Source organism: Lonchura striata, chromosome 26, assembly GCF_046129695.1.
Source record: "Lonchura striata isolate bLonStr1 chromosome 26, bLonStr1.mat, whole genome shotgun sequence".
In the NCBI taxonomy this organism is placed as follows: domain Eukaryota; kingdom Metazoa; phylum Chordata; class Aves; order Passeriformes; family Estrildidae; genus Lonchura; species Lonchura striata.
Window position 1 is genome coordinate 3,140,637 of NC_134628.1, and position 22,672 is coordinate 3,163,308.

At 57.8% G+C, this 22,672-nt stretch overlaps 1 protein-coding gene across 1 annotated transcript; it reads left to right on the plus strand.

The window, feature by feature from the left end:
* The first annotated feature begins 1,569 nt into the window (after window positions 1-1,569).
* COL9A2 (collagen type IX alpha 2 chain) lies at window positions 1,570-21,566 on the plus strand. Its single transcript, XM_077788478.1, has 32 exons — window positions 1,570-1,656; window positions 4,100-4,174; window positions 7,047-7,082; window positions 7,174-7,236; window positions 8,109-8,162; window positions 8,896-8,931; window positions 9,084-9,107; window positions 9,242-9,295; window positions 9,915-9,968; window positions 10,130-10,177; window positions 10,308-10,364; window positions 11,550-11,603; window positions 12,254-12,307; window positions 12,848-12,901; window positions 13,044-13,097; window positions 13,175-13,228; window positions 13,394-13,447; window positions 13,644-13,697; window positions 13,866-13,919; window positions 14,309-14,353; window positions 14,777-14,830; window positions 15,040-15,093; window positions 15,172-15,225; window positions 16,626-16,697; window positions 16,779-16,814; window positions 17,081-17,125; window positions 17,245-17,277; window positions 18,147-18,293; window positions 18,730-18,784; window positions 19,540-19,728; window positions 19,843-19,920; window positions 20,914-21,566. Exons 1-32 carry the CDS (start codon window positions 1,570-1,572, stop codon window positions 21,096-21,098), a joined length of 2,067 nt encoding a protein of 688 aa, XP_077644604.1. The 3' UTR covers window positions 21,099-21,566.
* Window positions 21,567-22,672: the final 1,106 nt, after the last annotated feature.

The following is a 22,672-nucleotide window of genomic DNA, read 5'->3' on the forward strand; positions in this document are numbered from 1 at the left end:
CGGGAGGAAGCCAATAGGGAGAGAGGGGCGGGGCCAGAGAGGGATGAATGGGGAGGGTCACGTGGTGAGGGTGGGGGGGACAATGGGGAAAACAATGGGGGACAGTGGGGGGAATATGGGGGGGACAATGGGGAAAACAATGGGGGGACAATGGGGGAAAATGGGGGACAACAATGGGGGACAAAGGGGGGAATATGGGGGGAATATGGGGGAAAATGGGGGACAATGGGGGGGACAATGGGAGGAATATGGGGGGACAATGGGGGACAACAATGGGGGACAAAGGGGGGAATATGGGGGGAATATGGGGGGACAATGGGGGAAAATGGGGGGGACAATGGGAGGAATATGGGGGGACAATGGGGGACAACAATGGGGGACAAAGGGGGGAATATGGGGGGAATATGGGAGGACAATGGGGGAAAATGGGGGACAATGGGGGGGGACAATGGGAGGAATATGGGGGGACAATGGGGGACAACAATGGGGGACAATGGGGGGACAATGGGGGGACAATGGGGGGGACAATGGGGGACAACAATGGGGGAAAATGGGGGACAACAATGGGGGACAATGGGGAGAATATGGGGGGACAATGGGGGACAACAATGGGGGACAATGGGGAAAACAATGGGGGACAACAATGGGGGACAATGGGGAAAACAATGGGGGACAATGGGGGACAACAATGGGGAACAATGGGGGACAATGGGGGGACCTGGGGGGGACAATGGGGGGACAGGCAGGGGATGGGGGACACTGCGGGCGGAGGTGATGGCCGGGGGGCTTAGGGGTGCTGAGGGTGCTGGGTCGAGGTTTGTGGGGTGCTGGGTGGGGGTCCCGGGATGTTGGATGAGAGTTTGGGGGGGCTCAGAGGGGCTGGGTGGGGGATTTGAGGGGCTCAGGGGTACAGAGGTGCTGTGTTTGGGGTTTTGGGGTGCTCACAGATGCTGGGTGGAGGATTTTGGGGAGCTTGTGCTAAACTCTGTCACCATCGTGCCAAACATCGTCCCCATCATGCCAAACTCTGTCCCCATTTTTGTGTCAAGTTCTGTCACCGTTGTGCCAAACTCCGTCCCCATCGTGCCAATCCCTCTGTCCCCATCGTGCCAAACTGTCCCCATCGTGCCAAACTCTGTCCTCATCGTGCCAAATTGTCACCATCGTGCCAAATCCTGTCACCATCGTGCCAAACTCTCCCCATCGTGCCAAACTCTGTCCCCATCGTGCCAAATTCTGTTCCCATCGTGCCAAACTCTCACCATCATGCCAAGTTCTGTCCCCATTGTGCCAAGTTCTATCACCACAGTGCCAAATTCTGTCACCATCGTGCCAAACTCTGTCCCCATCGTGCCAAACTCTGTCCCCATCGAGCCCGTAACAGCCACGGGCTCACCTGAGAGGGGCGGGTACCTGCCCTCATCTGCTCCATATTAATGAGCCCTTCCTCCTCTCCTCCTCCTCCTCCTCCTCCTCCTCCTCCTCCTCCTCCTCCTCCTCCTCTCTCCCCTCCCGGTGTCCCGGAGCGCTGCTCGGTGCCAGCCGCGCTCGGTGCCAGCCCGGCTCGCCATGGCCCGTGTCCCCCTGGCCCGTGTCACCCTCGTGTCGCCGCTCTGGCTCCTGCTCCAAACCTCCTGCCTCTGCCTGGCGCAGCTCGTAAGTGCCGTGCTCGATTCCCGGCTGGAACGGGGATGGAGAGGGGACGGAGAGGAGATGGAGAGGGGACATTCCGCATCTCGCACTTTGGGTTTATTCCCCCAGCACTTTTCCCCTGTTTTTCCCAGGAATTCCCTCCCGGGAGGGTGGACGGAGAGGGGACATTCCCCATCTGGCACTTTGGGTTTATTCCCCCAGCACTTTTCTCTTCTTTTTCCCAGGAATTCTCTCCCGGGAATGCAGAGGGGCCATTCCCCATCTCCTCTCCCTCGCAGTCCTGAGCATTTTGCGTTTATTCCCCCAGCACTTTTCCCTTCTTTTTCCAAGGAATGTTCCCCGGGGGGATGGATGGAGAGGGGACATTCCCCATCTCGCATTTTGCGTTCATTCCCCCAGCACTTTTCCCTTCTTTTCCTCAGGAATTCCCTCCCGGGAATGGAGAGGGGACATTCCCCATCTCCGCTCCCTCGCAGTGCTCAGCACTTCGGGTTTATTCCCCCAGCACTTTTTCCTTATTTTTCCCAGGAATTCCCTTGTTTTTCCCACCCCGGGAGGGTGGGAACAGCCACAGCCCCGATCCACCGTGCGAGAAGTGCGGGCTTGGAAATTCGGGAATTGTTGGCTAAGCGAGTTTAGTTTGTTCAATTTAGTTTGATTTCCCTCCCGGAGCAGCAGTGGGGGGCTCTTGTCTTTCCTGCTGGATTTCCTGGGAAATTTGTTCCTGCTTTCCTGGGATGTGCTGCAGATCCGCACTGAGTGGGGCTGGGGGGGCTCTGAGGCTTTTGGGGTGATCCCACGGCTCCTGGGGGCTGTCGGGGGGTCCCCCTGGACTCTCCAGACTCACCCAGGGGCAGGAGAAAATGGATCTGGAAAAAGGGAAGGTGAACCCTGGAGAGGGGCAGGCAGTGGGATTCCACCTGGGAAAACTCTCCTTGCTTTACAGCTGCAAAAAAATTTCAGATTTTAGAGGTTTTGGGAAATTTTTCCATGTGGTTCCTAAGCTGCCTGTTGGAAACTGGGGGACAACTCCTTCCTAAACCCCCCTCCCCGGGGTTGTGGGGCAGGGGAGTAGAGCAAGGGGGATGTGGGAATTTTGGGAACAAGGAACCCTTTGGAATTCATTCCTTGGGCAGGACAAAGGTGCCATTCAGGGAGATCCCAGGGATGGGGACTCAGGGATTGATCCAAGGTGGAGCCGGGGCTCTCCTGTTGTGCACACGAACCAGCAGCACCTCTCACCCTTATAGATTTACATTGATTCCTACATTTATTCCTTATATTTATAATTATTTTTACAATTAATCCATCCTGGGAGGCTGCAGGAGTGCAGCCCAGCCACCGTCTGCTTCCCATTTGCAGGAACACCAGGGCTTCAGTCTGCAGGACTGGAATCTTTTCCCCCTGAACTCCCTGTTAGGATAACAGAGGTTTCTTTACCGAGCCCTGTGCAAACCTCAAAGCCAGCACCGGGAGCTTCCCTGAATGGAGCTTTTGTCCAGAGCCCGGGAGCAGAGCCAGCCTGGCCCAGGGAGAGCTCACACAGAGGGGCTGGGGGTCCCCACCTCATCCTGGGGGTTTTGGGGCACCAAAATCCTGCACGTGCTCCCAGAAATCCCACTCTGAGGAAAGGGGGTTTGGAAGAGCTGCCGTGACCCCGTGGACACCCTGATCTGTCGGGGCAGGAGCTCTGGGAGCAGCAGGGAAAGGGGGACAGAGATGGGGTAGAAATGATTGGAGATCCTGCTCCATGCAGGCAGGAGCACCAGGGAAAGAAAGAGCAGAAATGGGGTAAAAATGTCATCCTGTGGAGATCCTGCTCCATTGGAGCAGGGGATCCTTGGATAGGAGGGAAAGAGGGAAAGAAATGGGATAAAAATGGGATCCCATGGAGATCCTGCTCCTTGGGGATAGGAGATCCCTGGACACCAGGGAAAGAGGGAAAGAAATGGGGTAAAAACGCCATCCCATGGAGATCCTGCTCCTTGGGGGCAGGAGATCCTCAGACGTGAGGGAAAGAGGGAAAGAAATGGGGTAAAAATGTCATCCCGTGGAGATCCTGCTCCATTGGAGCAGGAGATCCTTGGACACCAGGGAAAGAGGGAAAGAAATGGGGTAAAAATGTGATCCCATGGAGATCCCTGCTCCATCAAGGCAGGAGATCCCTGGACACCAGGGAAAGAGGAAGGAGGGGTAAAAACGCTGCCATCACCCTGTGGAGATCCTGCTCTGTTCCCCACAGACACCAGGGCAGGAGATGGGGAGAAATGGGATAAAAACTGGGCAGGGAGTGAGGAGCTGGAGGTGCCAGCGTGAGAAATCCTGGATTTCCCCATCCATGCCCTTGCTGGGGGACCCACAGGAGGGGCAGAGCTCTGCCCCACACATTCCCCACACATCTCGGGGTCCTTCCTGACATGGATCTCATCCCTTTTCTCCCCCATAGCGAGGGCCACCAGGAGAACCTGGCCCACGAGGGCCCCCCGGTCCCCCAGGAGTGCCGGGAGCCGATGGCATCGACGTGAGTGCCCAGGAACCTGTGCAGGGATTGGGAGGGAGAGAGGGAGGGAGGGGACACCAGCACAGAAGGGACATTGTGAGTGGCACGGGGCTGGGGGAGCCTCTCCGTGCTGTTCCCACTCCTGATTTAGGGCAGGCAGAGCAGCCCCGGCTCTGCTGGTGGCAGCAAAAGTGCTGCACCCCCAATCCAGATCAATCCACAGCTCGGGAATTTGGGGTGGGGTTGGTTTTTGGGGGATGCAGGGGTGAGGGGGAGGATGCTCGGAGGGGTTGGGGCAGGGACCACCCCAGAGGTGCCCAGTGAAGGGGGGACCTGGGGGGGACAGTGACATCCCAGCGGGGCTCTGCAGAGGGATGTGGTGGGGGATTGTGGCTCTGGATGCTCCATGGGTTGTGGGATGGGGGCTCAGACAGAGGGGAGCCCTGTGAGGCGGCAGAAAGTGCCCTTTCTCCAGGATGTGGGGTTATTTTAGTGTTATTTATAGCCAGAGCAGGCACAGCGCTTCGGAAACACCGTCAAACCCGCAGAAAACCCCGGGAAAACCCTCACAAAATCCCATCAAACCCCTAACAAAACCCCACTTCACAAACCTGAGTAAAACCCTCACAAAATCCCATCAAACCCCTCACAGAACCCCACTTCACAAACCTGAGTAAAACCCTCACAAAATCCCATCAAACCCCTCACAGAACCCCACTTCACAAACCTGAGTAAAACCCTCACAAAATCCCATCAAAACCCTCACAAAACCCCCAAAACCCTCACAAACCCTATCAAACCCTCACAAAATCCCAGCTCATCCCTCAGAAAACCTCGCTTCACAAACCCCAATAAAACCATGACTAACCTCAAAAAACCCTCACAAAACCCCCCCAAAACCCTCACAAAACCCCATAAAACCCTCAAAAAAATCCCAGCACAACCTTCACAAAATCCCAGTAAAACCCTCACCAAAGCCCCCTCAGAAACGCCGTCAAACCCTCACAAAACCCCACTTCACAAACCCAAATAAAACCCTCACAAAACCCCCAAAAACCCCCACAAACTCCAATACAACCCTGATAAACCCCCCAAAAAATCCTCACAAAACCCAGTACAAACCTCAAAAAGCCCCAGCTCAACCTTCAGAAAACCCAGCTTCACACACCACAATAAAACCCTCAAAAACCCCCCAAACCCCTCAAAAAACCCCAATAATCACAGACAAAATGCCAAGAAAAATCTCACAAAACCCCAATAAAACCCTCACAAAACCCCCCAAAACCCTCACAAACCCCAATAAACCCTCACAAAATGCCAGGAAAAAACCTCACAAAACCCCAAAAAACCTTCACAAACCCCAATAAAACCCTGCAAAACCCTGACAAACCCTAACAAAACCCTCAGAAACCCCAATAAAACCCTGATAAACTTCAAAAAAACCCTCACAAACCCCATCCTGGAATGGGCTCTGTGGGGCAGGGATCGGGATCGTGGGATGGGTCTGTAGGGCAGGGATCTGGATCCTGGGATGGGCTCTGTGGGGCAAGGATTGGGATAATGGGATGGGCTCTGTGGGGCAGGGATTGGGATAATGGGATGGCTCTGTGGGGAAGGGATTGGGATAATGGGATGGGCTTTGTGGGGCAGGGATTGGGATAATGGGATGGGGTCTGTGGGGCTGGGATTGGGATAATGGAATGGGCTCTGTGGGGCAGGGATTGGGATCCTGGGATGGCTCTGTGGGGCAGGGATTGGGATAATGGAATGGCTCTGAGGAACAGGGATGGCTCTGTGGGGCAGGGATTGGGATCCCGGGATGGGCTCTGTGGGGCAGGGATTGGGATAATGGGATGGGGTCTGTGGGGAAGGGATTGGGATAATGGGATGGGCTCTGTGGGGCAGGGATTGGGATAATGGGATGGGGTCTGTGGGGCTGGGATTGGGATAATGGAATGGGCTCTGTGGGGCAGGGATTGGGATAATGGAATGGGCTCTGTGGGGCAGGGATTGGGATAATGGGATGGGCTCTGTGGGGCAGGGATTGGGATAATGGGATGGGCTCTGTGGGGCAGGGATTGGGATAATGGGATGGGCTCTGTGGGGCAGGGATTGGGATAATGGGATGGGGTCTGTGGGGCAGGGATTGGGATACTGGGATGGGTCTGTGGGACAGCGATTGGGATAATGGGATGGGTCTGTGGGACAGGGATGGATCTGTGGGGCAGGGATGGGGATCCCGGGATGGGCTCTGTGGGGCAGGGATTGGGATAATGGAATGGGCTCTGTGGGGAAGGGATTGGGATAATGGGATGGCTCTGAGGAACAGGGATGGCTCTGTGGGGCAGGGATGGGGATCCCGGGATGGGCTCTGTGGGACAGGGATGGGCTCTGTGGGGCAGGGATCGGGATCCTTGGATGGCTCTGTGGGACAGGGATGGGGATCCCGGGATGAGCTGTGTGGGACAGGGATCGGGATCCTGGAATGGGCTCTGTGGGGCAGGGATTGGGATAATGGAATGGGCTCTGTGGGGCAGGGATTGGGATCCTGGAATGGGCTCTGTGGGGCAGGGATTGGGATCCTGGAATGGGCTCTGTGGGGCAGGGATTGGGATCCCGGGATGAGCTCTGTAGGGCAGGGATTGGGATCCCGGGATGAGCTCTGTAGGGCAGGGATCGGGATCCCAGGATGGGCTCTGTGGGGCAGGGATGGGGATCCCGGGATGAGCTCTGTGGGGCAGGGATGGGCTCTGTGGGGCAGGGATTGGGATCCCGGGATGAGCTCTGTGGGACAGGGATGGGGATCCTTGGATGGCTCTATGGGGCAGGGATCGGGATCCTGGAATGGGCTCTGTGGGGTGCCCGGTCCCTTTTCACTCCTCCCCTCTCCCAGGGTGACAAAGGCCCTGCAGGATCTGCCGGCTCCCCGGTGAGTCCCCACCCCACCCCTCAGCCTGGCGGTGACCCCGCTCCTTCCCTGGGGCCTGCTTCCAACCTGATCCCAATTTTTCATTTTCCAGGGTGTCAAGGGCGAGCCTGGAGCTCCTGGTCCGGATGGAGCCCCAGGGAAGCCGGGCATCGATGTGAGAACTGACCCTGTCCCCTCGTGCTGTCCCTGCCCGTGGGGTCACAGCTGCTGTCGGCCCCACATAAAAATGTGCCCAAATCCCTCTGGGCAGGAGCTGAAAACACCTTGGGAATCCCAAATGAGCTCGGGAAGAGCTTCTGCCATCCTTTTCCACATTTGGGATCCCAGCAGAGCTCAGGAAGAGCTTCTGCCATTCCTTCCCACCTTGGGAATCCCAAAAGAGCTTCTGACACTCCTGCTCACTTTGGGAATCCCAAAAGAGCTTCTGACACTCCTGCCCACCTTGGGAATCCCAAAAGAGCTTCTGCCATTTCTGTCCACTTTGCAAATCCCAAAAGAGCTTCTGACATTCCTGTCCACCTTGGGAATCCCAAAAGAGCTTCTTCCACCCCTTCCCACCTCGGGAATCCCAGCAGAGCCTCCTCTTGTTTCCTCCAGAATAAATCCGCAGCAGTTCCGTGTCCCCCACTGTCCCCACTTCCCTGGCACCCATGAGGTGGCACCGTCCCCTCCTTGGCACAGCCTGGCGGGGGTGGTGGCAGCAAGGGGACAGAGCTGCCACCTCGGGGCCTGTCCCCAGGGGCCCTGGGGGGGTCTCAGGGGTGGCAGAAGCTTTTGGGGTTCCCAGGGTGGGGTGATGGGCGGGTTCCTGCCCCATCCCAGGAATAAAAGCGGGATCAGGGATGGGTGGAGCTGCCCACATGTCCCTGCCAGGGCCGGGTGTGCCCAGGGTGGGTGTGAGGGTCCCTGCAGGGTGTCCCTGTGCTAATTCCACCCTTGGCCCCTCCCGATGGATTCAGCCCAGCCAGAATTCCTGGCTGGAAGCAGGAGGGATGGGAATAACTCGCTGGGGCTCTTCCCTTGCAGGGCCTGACGGGAGCCAAAGGGGAGCCAGGACCCATTGGCAGGCCAGGAGTCAAAGTGAGTGAGGGGCAGCCCCGGCTCCCTCATTCCCAGGATCCCAGTTCCCGAATTCCCACCTTCCCGAATTCCCACCTTTCCAAATTCCCACCTTCCCAAATTCCTACCTTCCCATATTCCCACCTTTCCAAAATCCTACCTTCCCAATTTCCTTTCTCAGATTCCTACCTTCTCAAATCCCCACCTTCCCAAATTACCACCTTCTCAAATTCCCACCTTCCCAAATTCTCTCATTCCCATATTCCCACCTTCCCCATTTCCCACCTTCCCAATTTCCAACCTTCCCAATCTCCCTCATTCCCAGGCTCCCACCTTCCCATATTTCCACCTTTTTAAGGATTACACCTCCCCAAATTCCATCCTCCCCAAATTCCCACATTTCCAAGTATCCCACCTTCCCAATTCCCAACTTTCCCAAATTCCCACCTTCCCAATTTCCCACCTATCCAAGTTCCCACCTTCCCAGGCTCCCCCTTCCCTCCCAGCCCCAGCCTGGGGCCATCCCCGTCACTCCGGACGGGATCCATGGATGCAGGAACTGCCTGATAGAGTTTTTGATAGATTTTTGGCCCTGATGGAATTTTTGATGGAGTTTTTGATGGATTTTTGGCCCTGATGGAGTTTTTGATGGAATTTTTGGCCGTGAGGCTGCATCCAGGGAGGGGGAATTGGAGCAGCTGCCGGAGCAGATCCTCCTTTTCCAGCTCCTGACTCTCCTCTTGTGTCCTGGCAGGGCCAGCCCGGACTCCCAGGGCCACCAGGGCTCCCTGTGAGTATCTGCTGCTCCCATGGGTGGGGTGGGCACCCCCCAAGTCCCCCCTGCTCCATCCTTGCTGGTGGGGTGGGAATCGCCCTCCTTGGGGCAGGAATTCCGGAGGATTTGGGGAATTGGAACCAATTGTCATTTTCTTTTTGTCACAGGGTCCTTCACTGCCAGGACCCCCCGTAAGTGCTGCTCCGGGGCTGGGATGGGTGGCCTGGGATCCTGCTTGGAATTGTGCAGGAGGAGCTCAAACCTCAGCACCCCCAGAGGGGAGGAATTGGGAAATTCCATGAATTTCTCTCCCTTCTCCCTTTAGGGGCTTCCAGGCCAGGTTGGACTTCCCGGGGAGATCGGAGTGCTGGGACCCAAGGTGAGGAGCCAGGAGGGGACAGGGAGGAACCTCCGCTCCTTCCACCAGGAGCAGCTTCTGTGCCCTCCAGGGCTCCTGGGATAACCGGGGGTGACCCTGAAACGTGGGAATGGAGGTTCCCCGTGTGCCATCACCCTGGGGATGTCCCCATTCCTGCTGGGACATCCAGGGCTCTCCGGTCCTGAAACGTGGGAATGGACCCTGGGGATGTCCCTGTTCCTGCTGGGACATCCTGGACTCCTGGGATAACCAGGGATGACCCTGAAACGTGGCAATGGAGGTTCCCATAGTGTCATCACCCTGGGGATGTCCCCATTCCTGCTGGGACATCCTGGCAATGGAGATTCTCCTGGTGCCACCATCCCAGAGCTCCTGGGATAAACAGGGATGACCCTGAAATGTGGGAAGGGAGATTCCCTGGTGCCATCACCCTTGGGATGTCCCCGTTCCTGCTGGGACATCCTGGACTCCTGGGATAACCAGGGATGACCCTGAAACGTGGCAATGGAGGTTCCCATGGTGTCATCACCCTGGGGATGTCCCCATTCCTGCTGGGACATCCTGGCTCTCTGGGTCTCCATCTCATCCCAAATTCTCCTTTCCTGGCCTTCTTTCCTAGGGTGACCCCGGACCCGACGGCCCGAGGGGTCCCCCAGGTCCTCCAGGGAAACCTGTGAGTATCTCCCAGCCACCTCCAGGAAGGAGAAGCTTCCCCAGGCTCATCCCGGGGCTTGGGGCTGGAATTTGGGCTCTGGCTCTCACCTCCCACCCCATTCCTTGTTCCCTGCTCCCTGATATAAAATCCTGGAGTGCTGATGGTTTCCTTCCCTGCAGGGCCTCCCGGGACACCTCCAGGGCCTGGAGGGCAGCGCTGATTTCCTGGTGAGAGCTGCCGTGACCTGGTCCCCTGCTGTGACCCGGGTGTCCCACGTGGAGCAGGACACTCCCTCCCTCTCTTCCCAGGCCTCTCCAGGTCATTCCCAACTCATCCTTGTCCTTCCTCTCCTCCCAGTGCCCCACCAGCTGCCCCCCAGGCCCCAAGGGCCCCCAGGGACTGCAGGGATTGAAGGTAAGGAAGTTCTGGAGCTGCCATGGGGTGGGGAAAAAATGGGAATTGTCACCTCCAGGATGTGGTGGAGTGAAGGATCCTTCTCTGGGATCTCTGGAGCACCAGGACAGGGAGGTCTGGGGGAAAAAGGTGCTGTGGGCAAGGTCCCTGTGGGTCCCCAGCCCCTGTGCCAAAGTCCCAAACCCAGCTCAGGATGTCACCTGTGGGATTCTGAATTCCTCCAAAATGTCTTCAGTTGGGTTTTGAGTCCATCCCATGTCACCTGTGGGATTCTGAACCTCCCTCAAATGGTCCCCTGTGGGATTTTGAGCCCATCCCATGTCACCTGTGGGATTCTGAACCCCTCCAAAACGTCCTCAGTGGGATTTTGAGCCCCCCTTTGCCAGTGTCAGCAGTACAATTCTGAGCCCCCCATTGTCACCTATGGGATTCTGAAACCCCCCCCAATGTTCCCATTGAGATTCTGAGCCCCTCAAATGTTCCTGTTGAGATTCTGAGCCCATTCCATGTCACCTGTGGGATTCTGAACCCCTCCAAAACGTCCTCAGTGGGATTTTGAGCCCCCCTTTGCCAGTGTCAGCAGTACAATTCTGAGCCCCCCATTGTCACCTATGGGATTCTGAAACCCCCCCCAATGTTCCCATTGGGATTCTGAGCCCCTCAAATGTTCCTGTTGAGATTCTGAGCCCATTCCATGTCACCTGTGGGATTTTGAGCCCTGCAATGTCACCAGTGGGACTCTGAGCCCCGCAAGGTCCCAAATGGGGCTCTGAACCCATTCCATGTTCCCATTGGGATTCTGAGCCTCCTAGTGTCCCTGCTGGGATTCTGAGCCCATTCCACATCCCCAGTGGGACTCTGAGCCCATTCCATGTCCCCAGTGGGATTCCAAGTCCCCAGTGTTCCCAGTGGGATTCTGAGCCCCTCAAGGTCTCCAGTGGGATTCTGAGCCCCTCAAGGTCTCCAGTGGGATTTTGAACCCCTCAATGTCCCTGATGGGATTCCGAGCCCCCCAATGTCCCCAGTGGGATTCCAAGCCCATTCCATGTCCCCAGTGGGATTCCAAGCCCCCAGTGTCCCCAGCGGGCACCCCAGGGTGGGATGTGGGACGTGGCCACCGGGATGGTGCCACCACCCCGCAGCTCTGCCAGGGATTTTCCTCATGGATTTCCTCTCCCCCTGCAGGGACACAGAGGCCGCCCCGGCGCCCTCGGAGAGCCCGGCAAGCAGGGAGAGCCGGTGAGTGATCCGGCAGGATCCCAGATGGGTCCCAGCCAGATCCCAGCTGGATCCCAGCAGGATTCCAGCAGGATTTCAGTAGGATACCAGCCAGATCCAAGCAGGATTCCAGCAGGATTTCAGTAGGATCCCAGATGGATCCCAACCAGATTCCAGCAGGATCCCAGCTGGGTCCCATAAAGATCCCAGAAAGATCTCATCTGATCTCAGCCAGATCCCAGCAGGATTCCAGGAGGATCCCAGCAGGATCTCAGCTGGATCCTGGGAGGATCCCAGCCATATCCCTTCAGGATCTCAGCTGGATCCCAGACGGATCCAGCAGGATCCCAGATGGATCCCAGAAGGATCCCCATAGGATCTCATCAGGATTCCAGCAGGATCCCAGCAGGATCCCAGCAGGATGCCAGCAGGATCCAGGTGTGGCCGTCCCTGTGGGGCTGGAAGCAGGGAAGGAGTTTTGGGAAGGGAAGACGGGAGGAAAGAGGAAAATGGAAAATGTGGGAATGGGAGACCAGGGTGGCCGTCCCAGGGTGGCTTCCTGGGCAGGGCCACCTGTGCCCATCCCTGTGGGTGCCGGTGGGGGCTGGGGTGTCCCCAGGCTGCTCTGTGTCCCCTGTCCCTCCAACATTCCCTTTCCTCTGCATTCCCAGGGCCCCAAGGGGGACGTTGGTGCCTCTGGAGAACAAGGAGTCCCAGGCCCTCCGGTAAATCCTTCATTCCTCTTTTCCTCTGTCCCCCACGTCCCGCAGGAACTGGGGGTGGCCTCTCTGTCCTTGTCCCCAGACAGCAGGGAGGTGACACCGGCCTGTCCCCGCTCCCAGCAAAGCCTCCATCGCATCCCTCTCCCACTCCCCCTCTGCAACACTCCAGGGCTGTTCCCAGGGATGATTTGGGATAAATCCCCTCTGTCCCCTGCCGCGGCGGGGAGGAAATTAAATCCACAGGAATTCTCAGAGCACTTTGAAGATGAAAAGCAATTACTGGGCTGAGCTCTCCATGCCAGGAACGGCTTTGAAGGCAAGAGCTGTGGCCCCAGGAAGTGGCTGCAGCTGGGGCCCTCTGGAGTTATGGACTTGACAGCTGGAAAAGCACCTGCTGGGGGGCTCTGGAATTAGGAGGACCTGGAATTCCTCCTGTTTGGCAAAGCTGGTGGATGTCAGCTCTTGCTGTGATGGCTGCTTCCCCCTGGGCTGCTCCTGGGGGGTTTTATCCAGCTGAATTGGCTCTGGTTTCCTTCCCTGCAGGGACCTCAAGGCCTCAGGGGCTACCCTGGCATGGCAGGACCCAAGGGTGAGACGGTGAGTGTGGGGGTGGCACCCCCTGGCTCTGGGATTTGGGGCTCCGGGTGCCACCCAGATCGTTCCCAGACGTGCTGGGCCATCTCGGGGATGCCAGGATGGATTGGGGTGGGAATTGACCTTTCCATGCTCTTTTTTCCAGGGCCCTGCTGGCTACAAGGGCATGGTGGGGAGCATCGGAGCCGCCGGGCGGCCGGTGGGTGCCCCCTCACCCCTGGGTGCTCTGGGATCCCCCTGTGCCCTGCTCAATCCTTCTTCTCCTCCCTCCTCCAGGGCAGGGAGGGCCCCAAGGGACCACCTGGGGACGCTGGTGACAAGGGGGAGCTGGTAGGTGACCCCCAACCCCCCAGTGCTGGTGTCCCCTGTTCCCCAGCTTGGCACCATTCCCACACGGAGAGGGCTGTGCCCGGGGTGCCCTCGAGGGGCATCTCCGGCTCCCAGCCCTGTCCCCTGTGCCAGCAGGACACTGACACTTGTCCCCTCCTGCTCTAGGGCGGCCGTGGCATCAGGGGACCCCAGGGTGACATCGGCCCCAAGGGGGAGAATGTGAGTACAGCTGGTGGCAGCTGTGCCCTGCCAGGGCAGAGTGCCCTGTCCCTGCTGTGCCACCACCACCACCTGTCCTTGTCCCCTCCAGCACACACCTGGAACGTCCCTTTCCCTCCCCACGTTCTTTTTGTCCCCACCGTGAGCCTTTGAGTCCCTTCGAGGTGTCCCACGGGTGACTCTTCCCCCTTTTCAGGGTCTCCCGGGCATCGATGGCAAGGATGGCACCCCAGGGATCCCAGGAGTGAAGGTGAGGGAATGCCACCCGCTGGGAACCGCGGGCACGGCGAAGGGAACAGCGTCCCCTGGCACGGCAGCTCCTGCCCACGGGCTCGGGGCAGTGTCCCCCTCCAGGCAGGAGCCCCTTGCCCACCTCTGGGCACCCCACTCCCGGTGACACCCCCTCTGTCCCTCGCAGGGTGGCACGGGACAGGCGGGACGCCCGGGAACGCCGGGACACCGGGGACAAGCTGTGAGTGCAGGACCCCCAGCCTGTCCCCCGAGGGGTGACACCCTGTGCCAGGGTGCCAGGGCCCGTGGGGACACTGAGCTGTGCCCTGGGGTGACACCCTGAGGGGACACTGAGCTGTGCCCTGGGGTGGCACCCTCTGCCAGCACCCCGAGGGGACACTGAGCTGTGCCCTGGGGTGACACCCTGTGCCAGTGCCAGCACCCCGAGGGGACACTGAGCTGTGCCCAGGGGTGACACCCTGAGGGGACACTGAGCTGTGCCCAGGGGTGGCACCCTCTGCCAGCACCCCGAGGGGACACTGAGCTGTGCCCAGGGGTGACACCCTGTGCCAGCACCCTGAGGGGACACTGAGCTGTGCCCAGGGTTTGATCCCGGCTTTGTTTCCTCAGGGATTGCCGGGCCAGCCGGGAAACAAAGGTGGCCCGGGTGACAAGGTGGGTGGCACCTCTGAGCATCCACCCCACTGCTCTTGTCCCCTCCCTGTCCCCGCTGTCCCCCTCCCTGTCCCTCCCTGTCCCCACTGTCCCCACCCTGTCCCCTCCCTGTCCATTCTGTCTCCACTATCTCCGATGTCCCTCCCTGTCCCTCCTGTCCCCTCCCTGTCCATTCTGTCCCCACTATCTCTGATGTTCCTCCCTGTCCCTCCCTGTCCCCCCCATCCCATCTCTGTCCCCTCTGTCCCTCCTGTCCCCTCTGTCCCCTCTGTCCCTCCCTGTCCCCCCATCCCATCCCTGTCCCCTCTGTCCCCACTGTCCCCTCCCTGTCCCCTCCTGTCCCTCCCTGTCCCCTCCTGTCCCTCCTGTCCCCTCTGTCCCCTCCTGTCCCCGCTGTCCCCTCTCACCTCTCTCCCCTCACAGGGTGAATCGGGTCCTCGGGGCCACCCCGGTGTCACCGGTGCCCCAGGGCAGCTTGTAAGTACCGAGTGTCACCGTGTCCCTCCCGGGGACAGCCTCGGGGCTGACCTCTCCCTTTTTTGTTTTTTTTTCCCCCTTTTTCCCCCGTTTCCCGCACCCCAAAAACGGAACCGGGCACTCGAATGGGGCACTTCATCCCCAGCCCGCGGTGGTGACAAGGACAGGGCCAGTCCCACCTTCCGTGGGGTTTTCTTTCCCGTTTTTAGGGTGAGCCCGGACCTCGGGGCGAGCAGGGCCCGCAGGGTGTCCCCGGGCCGAAGGTGAGCTGGGGACACCATGGGGAGGTGGCGGTGCCAGGGGGGTGGCCCTGACCCCGCTCCTCTCCCGGCTCTCCGCAGGGTGACAGGGGCGAGCGGGGCCTCGTGGGGCCCCCCGGCGAGCAGGGCAGAGCGGTGAGTTGTCCCCAAAGCTGCTGAGTTGTCCCCAAAACTGGTGAGTTGTCCCCAAAGCTGTGCTGGGACATGGGACATGCTCTGAGTTGTCCCCATAGCCAGGCTGGGACACAGGGAATGCTCTGAGTTGTCCCCACATCCAAGCTGGGATGTGTTCTGAGTTGTCCCCAAAACTGGTGAGTTGTCCCCAAAACTGGTGAGTTGTTCCCAAAGCTGCTGAGTTGTCCCCAAAGCCGGGCTGGGACATGGGGGATGCTCTGAGCTGTCCCCAAAGTTGGTGAGTTGTCCCCAAAGCCGGGCTGGGACACAGGGAATGCTCTGAGTTGTCCCCACATCCAAGCTGGGATGTGTTCTGAGTTGTCCCCAAAGCTGGTGAGTTGTCCCCAAAGCCACTCTGGGACACAGGACGTGCTCTGAGTTGTCCCCAGAGCTACTCTAGGACATGGAAGATGCTCTGAATTGTCCCCAAAGCTGGTGAGTTGTCCCCAAAGCTGGACTGGGACACAGGACATGCTCTGAGTTGTCCCCAAAGCTGGGCTGGGACACGGGGAATGCTCTGAGCTGTCCCCAAAGCTGGGCTGGGACACGGGGAATACTCTGAGTTTTCCCCAAATCTACTCTGGATCACAGGGAATGCTCTGAGTTGTCCCCAGAGCTGGGCTGGGATACAGGACATGCTCTAAATTGTCCCTAAAGCTGATCTGGGACAAGGGGAATGCGCTGGGTTGTCCCCAAATCCAGGCTGAGACACAGGGAATGCTCTGAGTTGTCCCCAAAGACAGTTAATTGTCCCCAAAGCTGAGCTGGAACACAGGGAATGCTCTAAATTGTCCCCAGAGCCACTCTGGGACACTGGACAGGCTCTGAGTTGTCCCCAAAGCCAGTGAATTGTCCCCAAATCCCAGCTGGGACACAGAAGATGCTCTGAGTTGTCCCCAAAGCCAGGCTGGCACTCGGGGGACGCTCAGCCCCGGGATGGGGGATCCCAAGGCTGGATTTGGGATCAGCAGGACACAGCCACACCTCCCCCTTTGATCCCGGGCTCAGTCCCTGCCTGTCCCGCTGCTGAGGGATTAGGGAACAGCTCAGGGATTAATGGGACCCCGGCTGGGACAGGAATTTCCTCCTGTCCCAGGAGAGCTCAGCCCCTCTGCAGAGCTTTCCTTCCCTGGGAAAACAGCCAAAAACCTGATTTGTGCTGCTTTTCCAGGGGACAGGAATCCATGCCTGGAAAATCACTGCTCTTGGCATGGCTTCTCCCTGGTTTTGTGCCCTGTGTCCCCTCAGAGCTGGGATTTAGGGAAGGTTGGGCTCAGTGGCCTTGGGGACAATTCCCTGATGGGAAAAAGTCTTTCCATTGTCTCCCCTCACTCGTTTTCCCATATTCCTTGGATTTCCAGGGGCCAAAGGGTGAGCAGGGCCCACCAGGCATCCCAGGACCCCAAGGCTTGCCTGGAGTCAAAGGAGACAAGGTGACAGCTCTGGGGACAGCAAGGTGGCTTCTTGGGGACCCTGCTCTGAGCTGGGCTGATCCCAATTTTTCCTTTTCCCAGGGCTCTCCAGGGAAAACTGGCCCCAAAGGCAGCGTTGTGAGTACATCCCAAGCTGTGCAGGGGTTTAGCAGAGCTGGGCTTAACAGAGTTGGGTTTAACAAACGCTGGCTCTAGGCATCTTCTCCATGAATTCCCCCCTCATTCCAGAGGGTGGGGAGGACTTTGGGAATGTTCCCACCTCTCCTTGCTTTTCCTTAGAGGGTGAGGGGGACTTTGGGAATGTTCCCACCTCTCCTTGCCTTTCCTTTAGAGGATGAGGGGGACTTTGGGAATGTTCCCACCTCTCCTTGCCTTTCCTTTAGGGAGATCCCGGTGTCCACGGCCTGGCAGGGCTCAAGGGAGAGAAGGTGAGTGATTCCAGAGGATTCCTGGGAATGCTGGGGGATCCTGCCTGGCATTAAATCCCAGCTCCAGCCCAAAATTCCTGCTGTCTCCTCATGGCCTTTCCCATGTCCTGTGTCCCCAGGGGGAGTCAGGAGAGCCAGGACCCAAGGGACAGGTGAGTGGTGGGGTTTGGGACCCCCCACAACGTGGGGGGATTTGTGGGATCCTCCTGGCTGCGGTGCTGAGGGAATATTTTCCCTGGAGATGGGAGCCAGTGACCAGGATCAGCCCTGGAGTCAGGCTCAGCTCCTCTTTGGGGTTTGACCCTGGAGTCAGGCTCAGTTCTGGGCTCAGCACCGGATTCAGCCCCAGCCCCGGTTTTTGGGATCCAGCCCTGGATTCAAGTTCAACCCCAATTTTTGGGATCCAACCCTGGGTTCAGCCCCATCTCAAATTTTTGGGATCCAGCCCCAATTTTTCGGATTCAACCCTGGATTCAGGCTCAGCCCCGGTTTTTGGGATCCAGCCCTGGGTTCAGGCTCAGCCCCAATTTTTGGGATTCAACCCTGGATTCAAGTTCAACACCAATTTTAGGGATCCAACCCTGGGTTCAGCCCCAGCCCAAACTTTTGTGATCCAACCCTGGGTTCAGCCTCAGCCCCAATTTTTGGGATCCAGCCCTGGATTCAAGTTCAACCCCAATTTTTGGGATCCAACCCTGGGTTCAGCCCCAGTCCATTTGGGATCCAGCCCCAATTTTTGGGATCCAAGCCTGGGTTCAGCCCCAGCCCAAACTTCTGTGATCCAACCCTGGGTTCAGCCCCAGCCCCAATTTTTGGGATCCAGCTCTGGATTCAAGTTCAACCCCAATTTTAGGGATCCAAGCCTGGGTTCAGCCCCAGCCCAAACTTTTGGGATCCAACCCTGGGTTCAGCCCCAGCCCCAGTTTTTGGGATCCAGCCTGGTTTTGGGGGGATTTTGGGCTCTTTTGTGCCCAGCACAGCCTGAGCCCCTCCTGCCCCTCTCTCTCCATCCCTCCTCCAGCAAGGCATCCAGGGCGACCTCGGCTTCCCGGGCCCCTCGGGGGATGCGGGAGCACCGGGAATTCGGGGCTATCCCGGCCCTCCCGGCCCTCGGGGGCTGGTGGGGGAGCGCGGAGTGCCGGGAATGCCGGGCCCGCGGGGCACAGCCGTGAGTATCCCGATCCCAAATCCCTCCTCACCCTCCCCGTGCCCTCAGCTGCTCCAGCTCGCCGGGAATTCAGGAATTGCCTCTCCTTCCCACCCAGCTCCTCTGGGAACGCGTGGCTGTTCCTCTCAGGAGCTGGGATCCCGCCTTCCTGGGGAGGAATTCCATCATTCCCACTATGGGTGGCAGCCCAAAAGCATCCCTATATAAACCAGCCAGCAGCAGGGATTTGTAGGGTTGGGATTTTCCCCTAAAAACTCATTTTGGACTCAAATGCCGCGAGCACGGAGCGAGCTGAGCGTGGAGCGCTTGGATTGGGACGGGGGGGAAGAGCAGGGTGGGAAGGTGACCTGGGGTGCAGGGAGGGGATCGGGATCGGGATTTGGGCTGGGAGGGGCACTGGAGGGGGACAGGGCGAGCGAAATTCCCTTCCTGGCAGGGCCGGGACGCTGGGGACCAGCACATCGTGGACGTGGTGCTGAAGATGCTGCAAGGTGAGGGCGGAGCAGGGGCCACCACATCCTGTGGATCCCACCCCATGGATCCCACCCCATGGATCCACCCCATGGATCCACCCCTTGGATCCCATGGCTCCCACCCCATGGCTCCCACCCCATGGATCCCACCCCATGGATCTCTTCCCGTAGATCCTACCCTATGGATCCCATGGTTCCGATCCCATGGATCCTACCCTATGGATACTACCCCATGGATCCCTTCCCATAGATCCCACCCCATGGATCCCATGGTTCCCATTCTGTGGATTCCATCCCATGGATCCTATGGGTCCCTCCCCATGGATCCCATTAATCCCATCCCATGGATCCCTTCCGATAGATCCTACCCTATCCCATGGTTCCCACCCCAGGGATCCTGCCCCATTGATCCCACCCCATGATCCCTTCCTATGGATCTCATCCCATGGATCCCTCCCCATGGATCCCATGGATTCCTTCTTATGGATCCCATCCAATGGATCCCATGGATGCCTTCCTATGGATCCCACCCCATGGATCCTGCCCCATGGATCCCATTGATCCCTTCCTATGGATCCCATCCCATGGATCCCATGGAACCCTCCCTGTGGATCCCTTCCTATGGATCCCATCCCCTGGATCCCTTCCTATGGATCCCATCCCATGGATCCCATGGATCCCATCCCATGGATCCCTTCCTATGGATCCCATCCCATGGATCCCATGGATCCCATGGATCCCACCCCACGGATCCCACCCCTCTCTGCCCACAGAGCAGCTGGCAGAGGTGGCCGTGAGCTCCAGGAGAGCCGCCCTGGGCGGGGTCGGGGCCGTGGGACCCCCCGGCCCCCCCGGCCCCCCAGGGCCCCCCGGTGAGCAGGGTCCCCACGGCCCCCTGGGAGCCCGAGGTGTCCCCGGAATCCTGGGAGCCGCCGGGCAGGTCGGGAATGTCGGACCCAAAGGTGGGTGCTGGTGGCACGGTGCCATGGCCAGAGCTGCCGGGGTGGCACTGTCCCCGCCCCTGGTGGCCCATCCAGCGTTTCCATGGATTCATTCCCTCCTTTGGATACCCACAGGGAAGAGAGGAGAGAAGGGTGAGCGGGGAGAGGTTGGCCGCGGCCACCCGGGAATGCCAGGTCCTCCAGGGATCCCAGGTGAGACCAGGCGTCCCCTGCATCGACACGGCCACGTGGCCTTTGTCACCTTGGAGGGACGAGCCCCGCGCTGCCTGGGGACCTTCTGATCCATCCCACAAAAACTGCCCGGGTTCATCCCACAAAATGTGCCCAGGTTCATCCTGTGAATCTGCTCAGGTTTATCCCACAAAAACTGCACAGAAATCCCAATTTCTCCGGAAAATTCCCTATTTTTTGGGGAATAAATCCTGATTTCTCAGGGAAAATCCCTATTTCCTGGGAAAAAAAATCCCAATTTTTTAATGAGAAAAATCCCCATTTCCTGGGAAAAAAATCCCAATTTTTTCTGAGAAAAATCCCTGTTTCCTGGGAAAACCCACATTTTTTTCTGAGAAAAATCCCTATTTCCTGGGAAAAAAAATCCCAATTTTTTCCGAGAAAAAGCCCTATTTCCTGGGAAAACCCACATTTTTTTCTGAGAAAAATCCCTATTTCCTGGGAAAAAAATCCCATTATTTTCTGAGAAAATTCCCTATTTCCTGGGAAAAAAATCCCATTTCTTTCCGACAAAAATCCCTATTTCCTGGGAAATAAAATCCCATTTTTTTTTCTGAGAAAAATCCCTATTTCCTGGGAAAAAAAAAAATCCCAATTTTTTCTGAGAAAAACCCCCATGTTTTTCTGAGAAAAATCCCTATTTCCTGGAAAAAAAAAAAAAAATCCCAATTTTTTCCAAGAAAAACCCCAATGTTTTTCTGAGAAAAATCCCTATTTCCTGGGAAAAAAAAAATCCCAATTTTTTCCAAGAAAAACCCCCATGTTTTTCTGAGAAAAATCCCTATTTCCTGGGGAAAAAATCCCAATTTTTTCTGACAAAAAAAATCCCTATTTCCTGGGAAACCCCCCATTTTTTTTCCAAGAAAAACCCCAATTCCTCAGGGCAAACTTCCTTATGGAATGCCGCCATGTCCCAGCGTGGCGCTCATGCCCTCCATGCCCGTTTCCCCGCAGGTCTCCCGGGCCGCCCCGGGCACGCCGAGGACGGCAAGGCGGGCGAGCGGGGCCCGCCGGGCACGCCGGGGTCACCAGGTGCGCCGGGCGCCGCGGGGCCGCCGGGGCTGCCGGGGCTCTGCGAGGCGGCCGCGTGCCTGGGCGCCTCGGCCTACGCCGCCGGCGCCAAGGGCCCCCCGTTCTGAGGGGAAAATCCCCTTCCCCGCGCTGCAATCCCGCCGGGAAGCGCTTCCAGCCCTTCCTGCTTTTCTGGGAATGCTTTTCAGTCAACTTTGAGAAGTTGGGTTTGGGATAAAGGGCGCACGTGTGTCGCCTCGAATTCCTCGAGCGCTCACGCTGTTTCCATCCGTGAGGGGTCGAATCTTCTCCCTGTGCCCTTCCCCCAAATATAAAATTTATTCCGATTTTATTTTTTAATTCCCTGTGATGTTTGAAGGAGCTGGCGGAAATTCCCTTTTAAACTGGAATTTTTAAAGCCCACCTGGATCAAATTCATGGTTTGGTTACTTAAGACAATCCCCAGCTCCGATTTGGTCACGCCCAGAGCTGTAAATCTTTGTAAAAGAAGGATATTTGATAATTGTGATGAGGAAAACGCCAACTTTTGGAAAAAACTGGATAATAAAACCAAGCTGGATTCTTAAGAACTGGAATGATGCGTGGATTTCTTGGGATCAAAGCAAGGCCGTGGTGGGGTGTGGAATTTTGAGGGTGGAAGCTGGGGATTGGGATGAAGCTGGGAAGAGGAATAAAGTCCTTCATCCCATAAGGAAGCAGCTTGGATGCCATTCCAGAGAGATTAAATCCCAAACGTGGAGAAGGAACAGCTGGAAAACATCCAACCCTGTCCTGAATCCCAAAAATCCCTGTGGAGAAAGGGGAAGGAATGGCCTGAATCCCAAAAATCCCGGCTGAATCCCAAAAATCCCTGTGGGGAGCGGGGAAGGAATGGCCTGGCTGAGCCTCCCTTTCCCGGGAGATCCATCCCGATCCTTTTTCCCTGGAATTCCCGCTGAATTCCCGCTGAATTCCCATTTTCCAACCCCTCCTCTCCAGCTGTGCCGCACATCTGGGGCAATCCCAGCTTTTCCTGCCTTTTTCTCCCCACGAGAGGGAGCTGCCAGCCCGTGGAATTGGCTTTTCCAGCCCGGGATATTCCCGATAAATTCGGCTTTCCTTCTGAAGGGGCTGGAGCATCCCCCGGGACCGGGCTGAGGGGGGGAAAAGGGGGAAAATTCCCTTCCCACTCTTGGGATGGACGTGGAAGGGCTGGAAGGGGCTGGGAGCTGAGTTTTGGTCCTGGAGCGGGGAAAAGCCACTTCCAGGTGGGATCAGGGCTGAATTTTGTTCCTGGAGCAGGGAAAAGTCACTTCCAGGTGGGATCAGGGCTGAATTTTGGTCCTGGAGCAGGGAAAAGTCACTTCCAGGTGGGATCAGGGCTGAAGAGGAAAAAAGCCACTTCCCAGGACAGACCAGGAAAAGCTCTGCTGTGCCTGTGGAGCATCCTGGGCATCCTGGAGAATCCAGGAATCCTCTGGAGCTCCTCAGTCCCACACTCAGCACATGCTGGGATGGGATGGGATGGGGATGGGGAATGGGATGGGGGAACGGGATGGGAATGGGATGGAGGAACGGGATGGGGGAACGGGATGGGGAACGGGATGGGAATGGGATGGGGGAACGGGATGGGGGAACGGGATGGGGGAACGGGATGGAGGAATGGGATGGGGGAATGGGATGGGGAACGGGATGGGAATGG

Bases quoted from the DNA above. Each gene is read 5' to 3' on its own strand.
- COL9A2 (XM_077788478.1), top strand. From the start codon at position 1,570: ATGGCCCGTGTCCCCCTGGCCCGTGTCACCCTCGTGTCGCCGCTCTGG. The intron at 9,296-9,914 runs GTGAGGAGCCAG...CTTCTTTCCTAG, and splicing joins TCGGAGTGCTGGGACCCAAG to GGTGACCCCGGACCCGACGG. The intron at 13,098-13,174 runs GTGGGTGCCCCC...TCCCTCCTCCAG, and splicing joins TCGGAGCCGCCGGGCGGCCG to GGCAGGGAGGGCCCCAAGGG.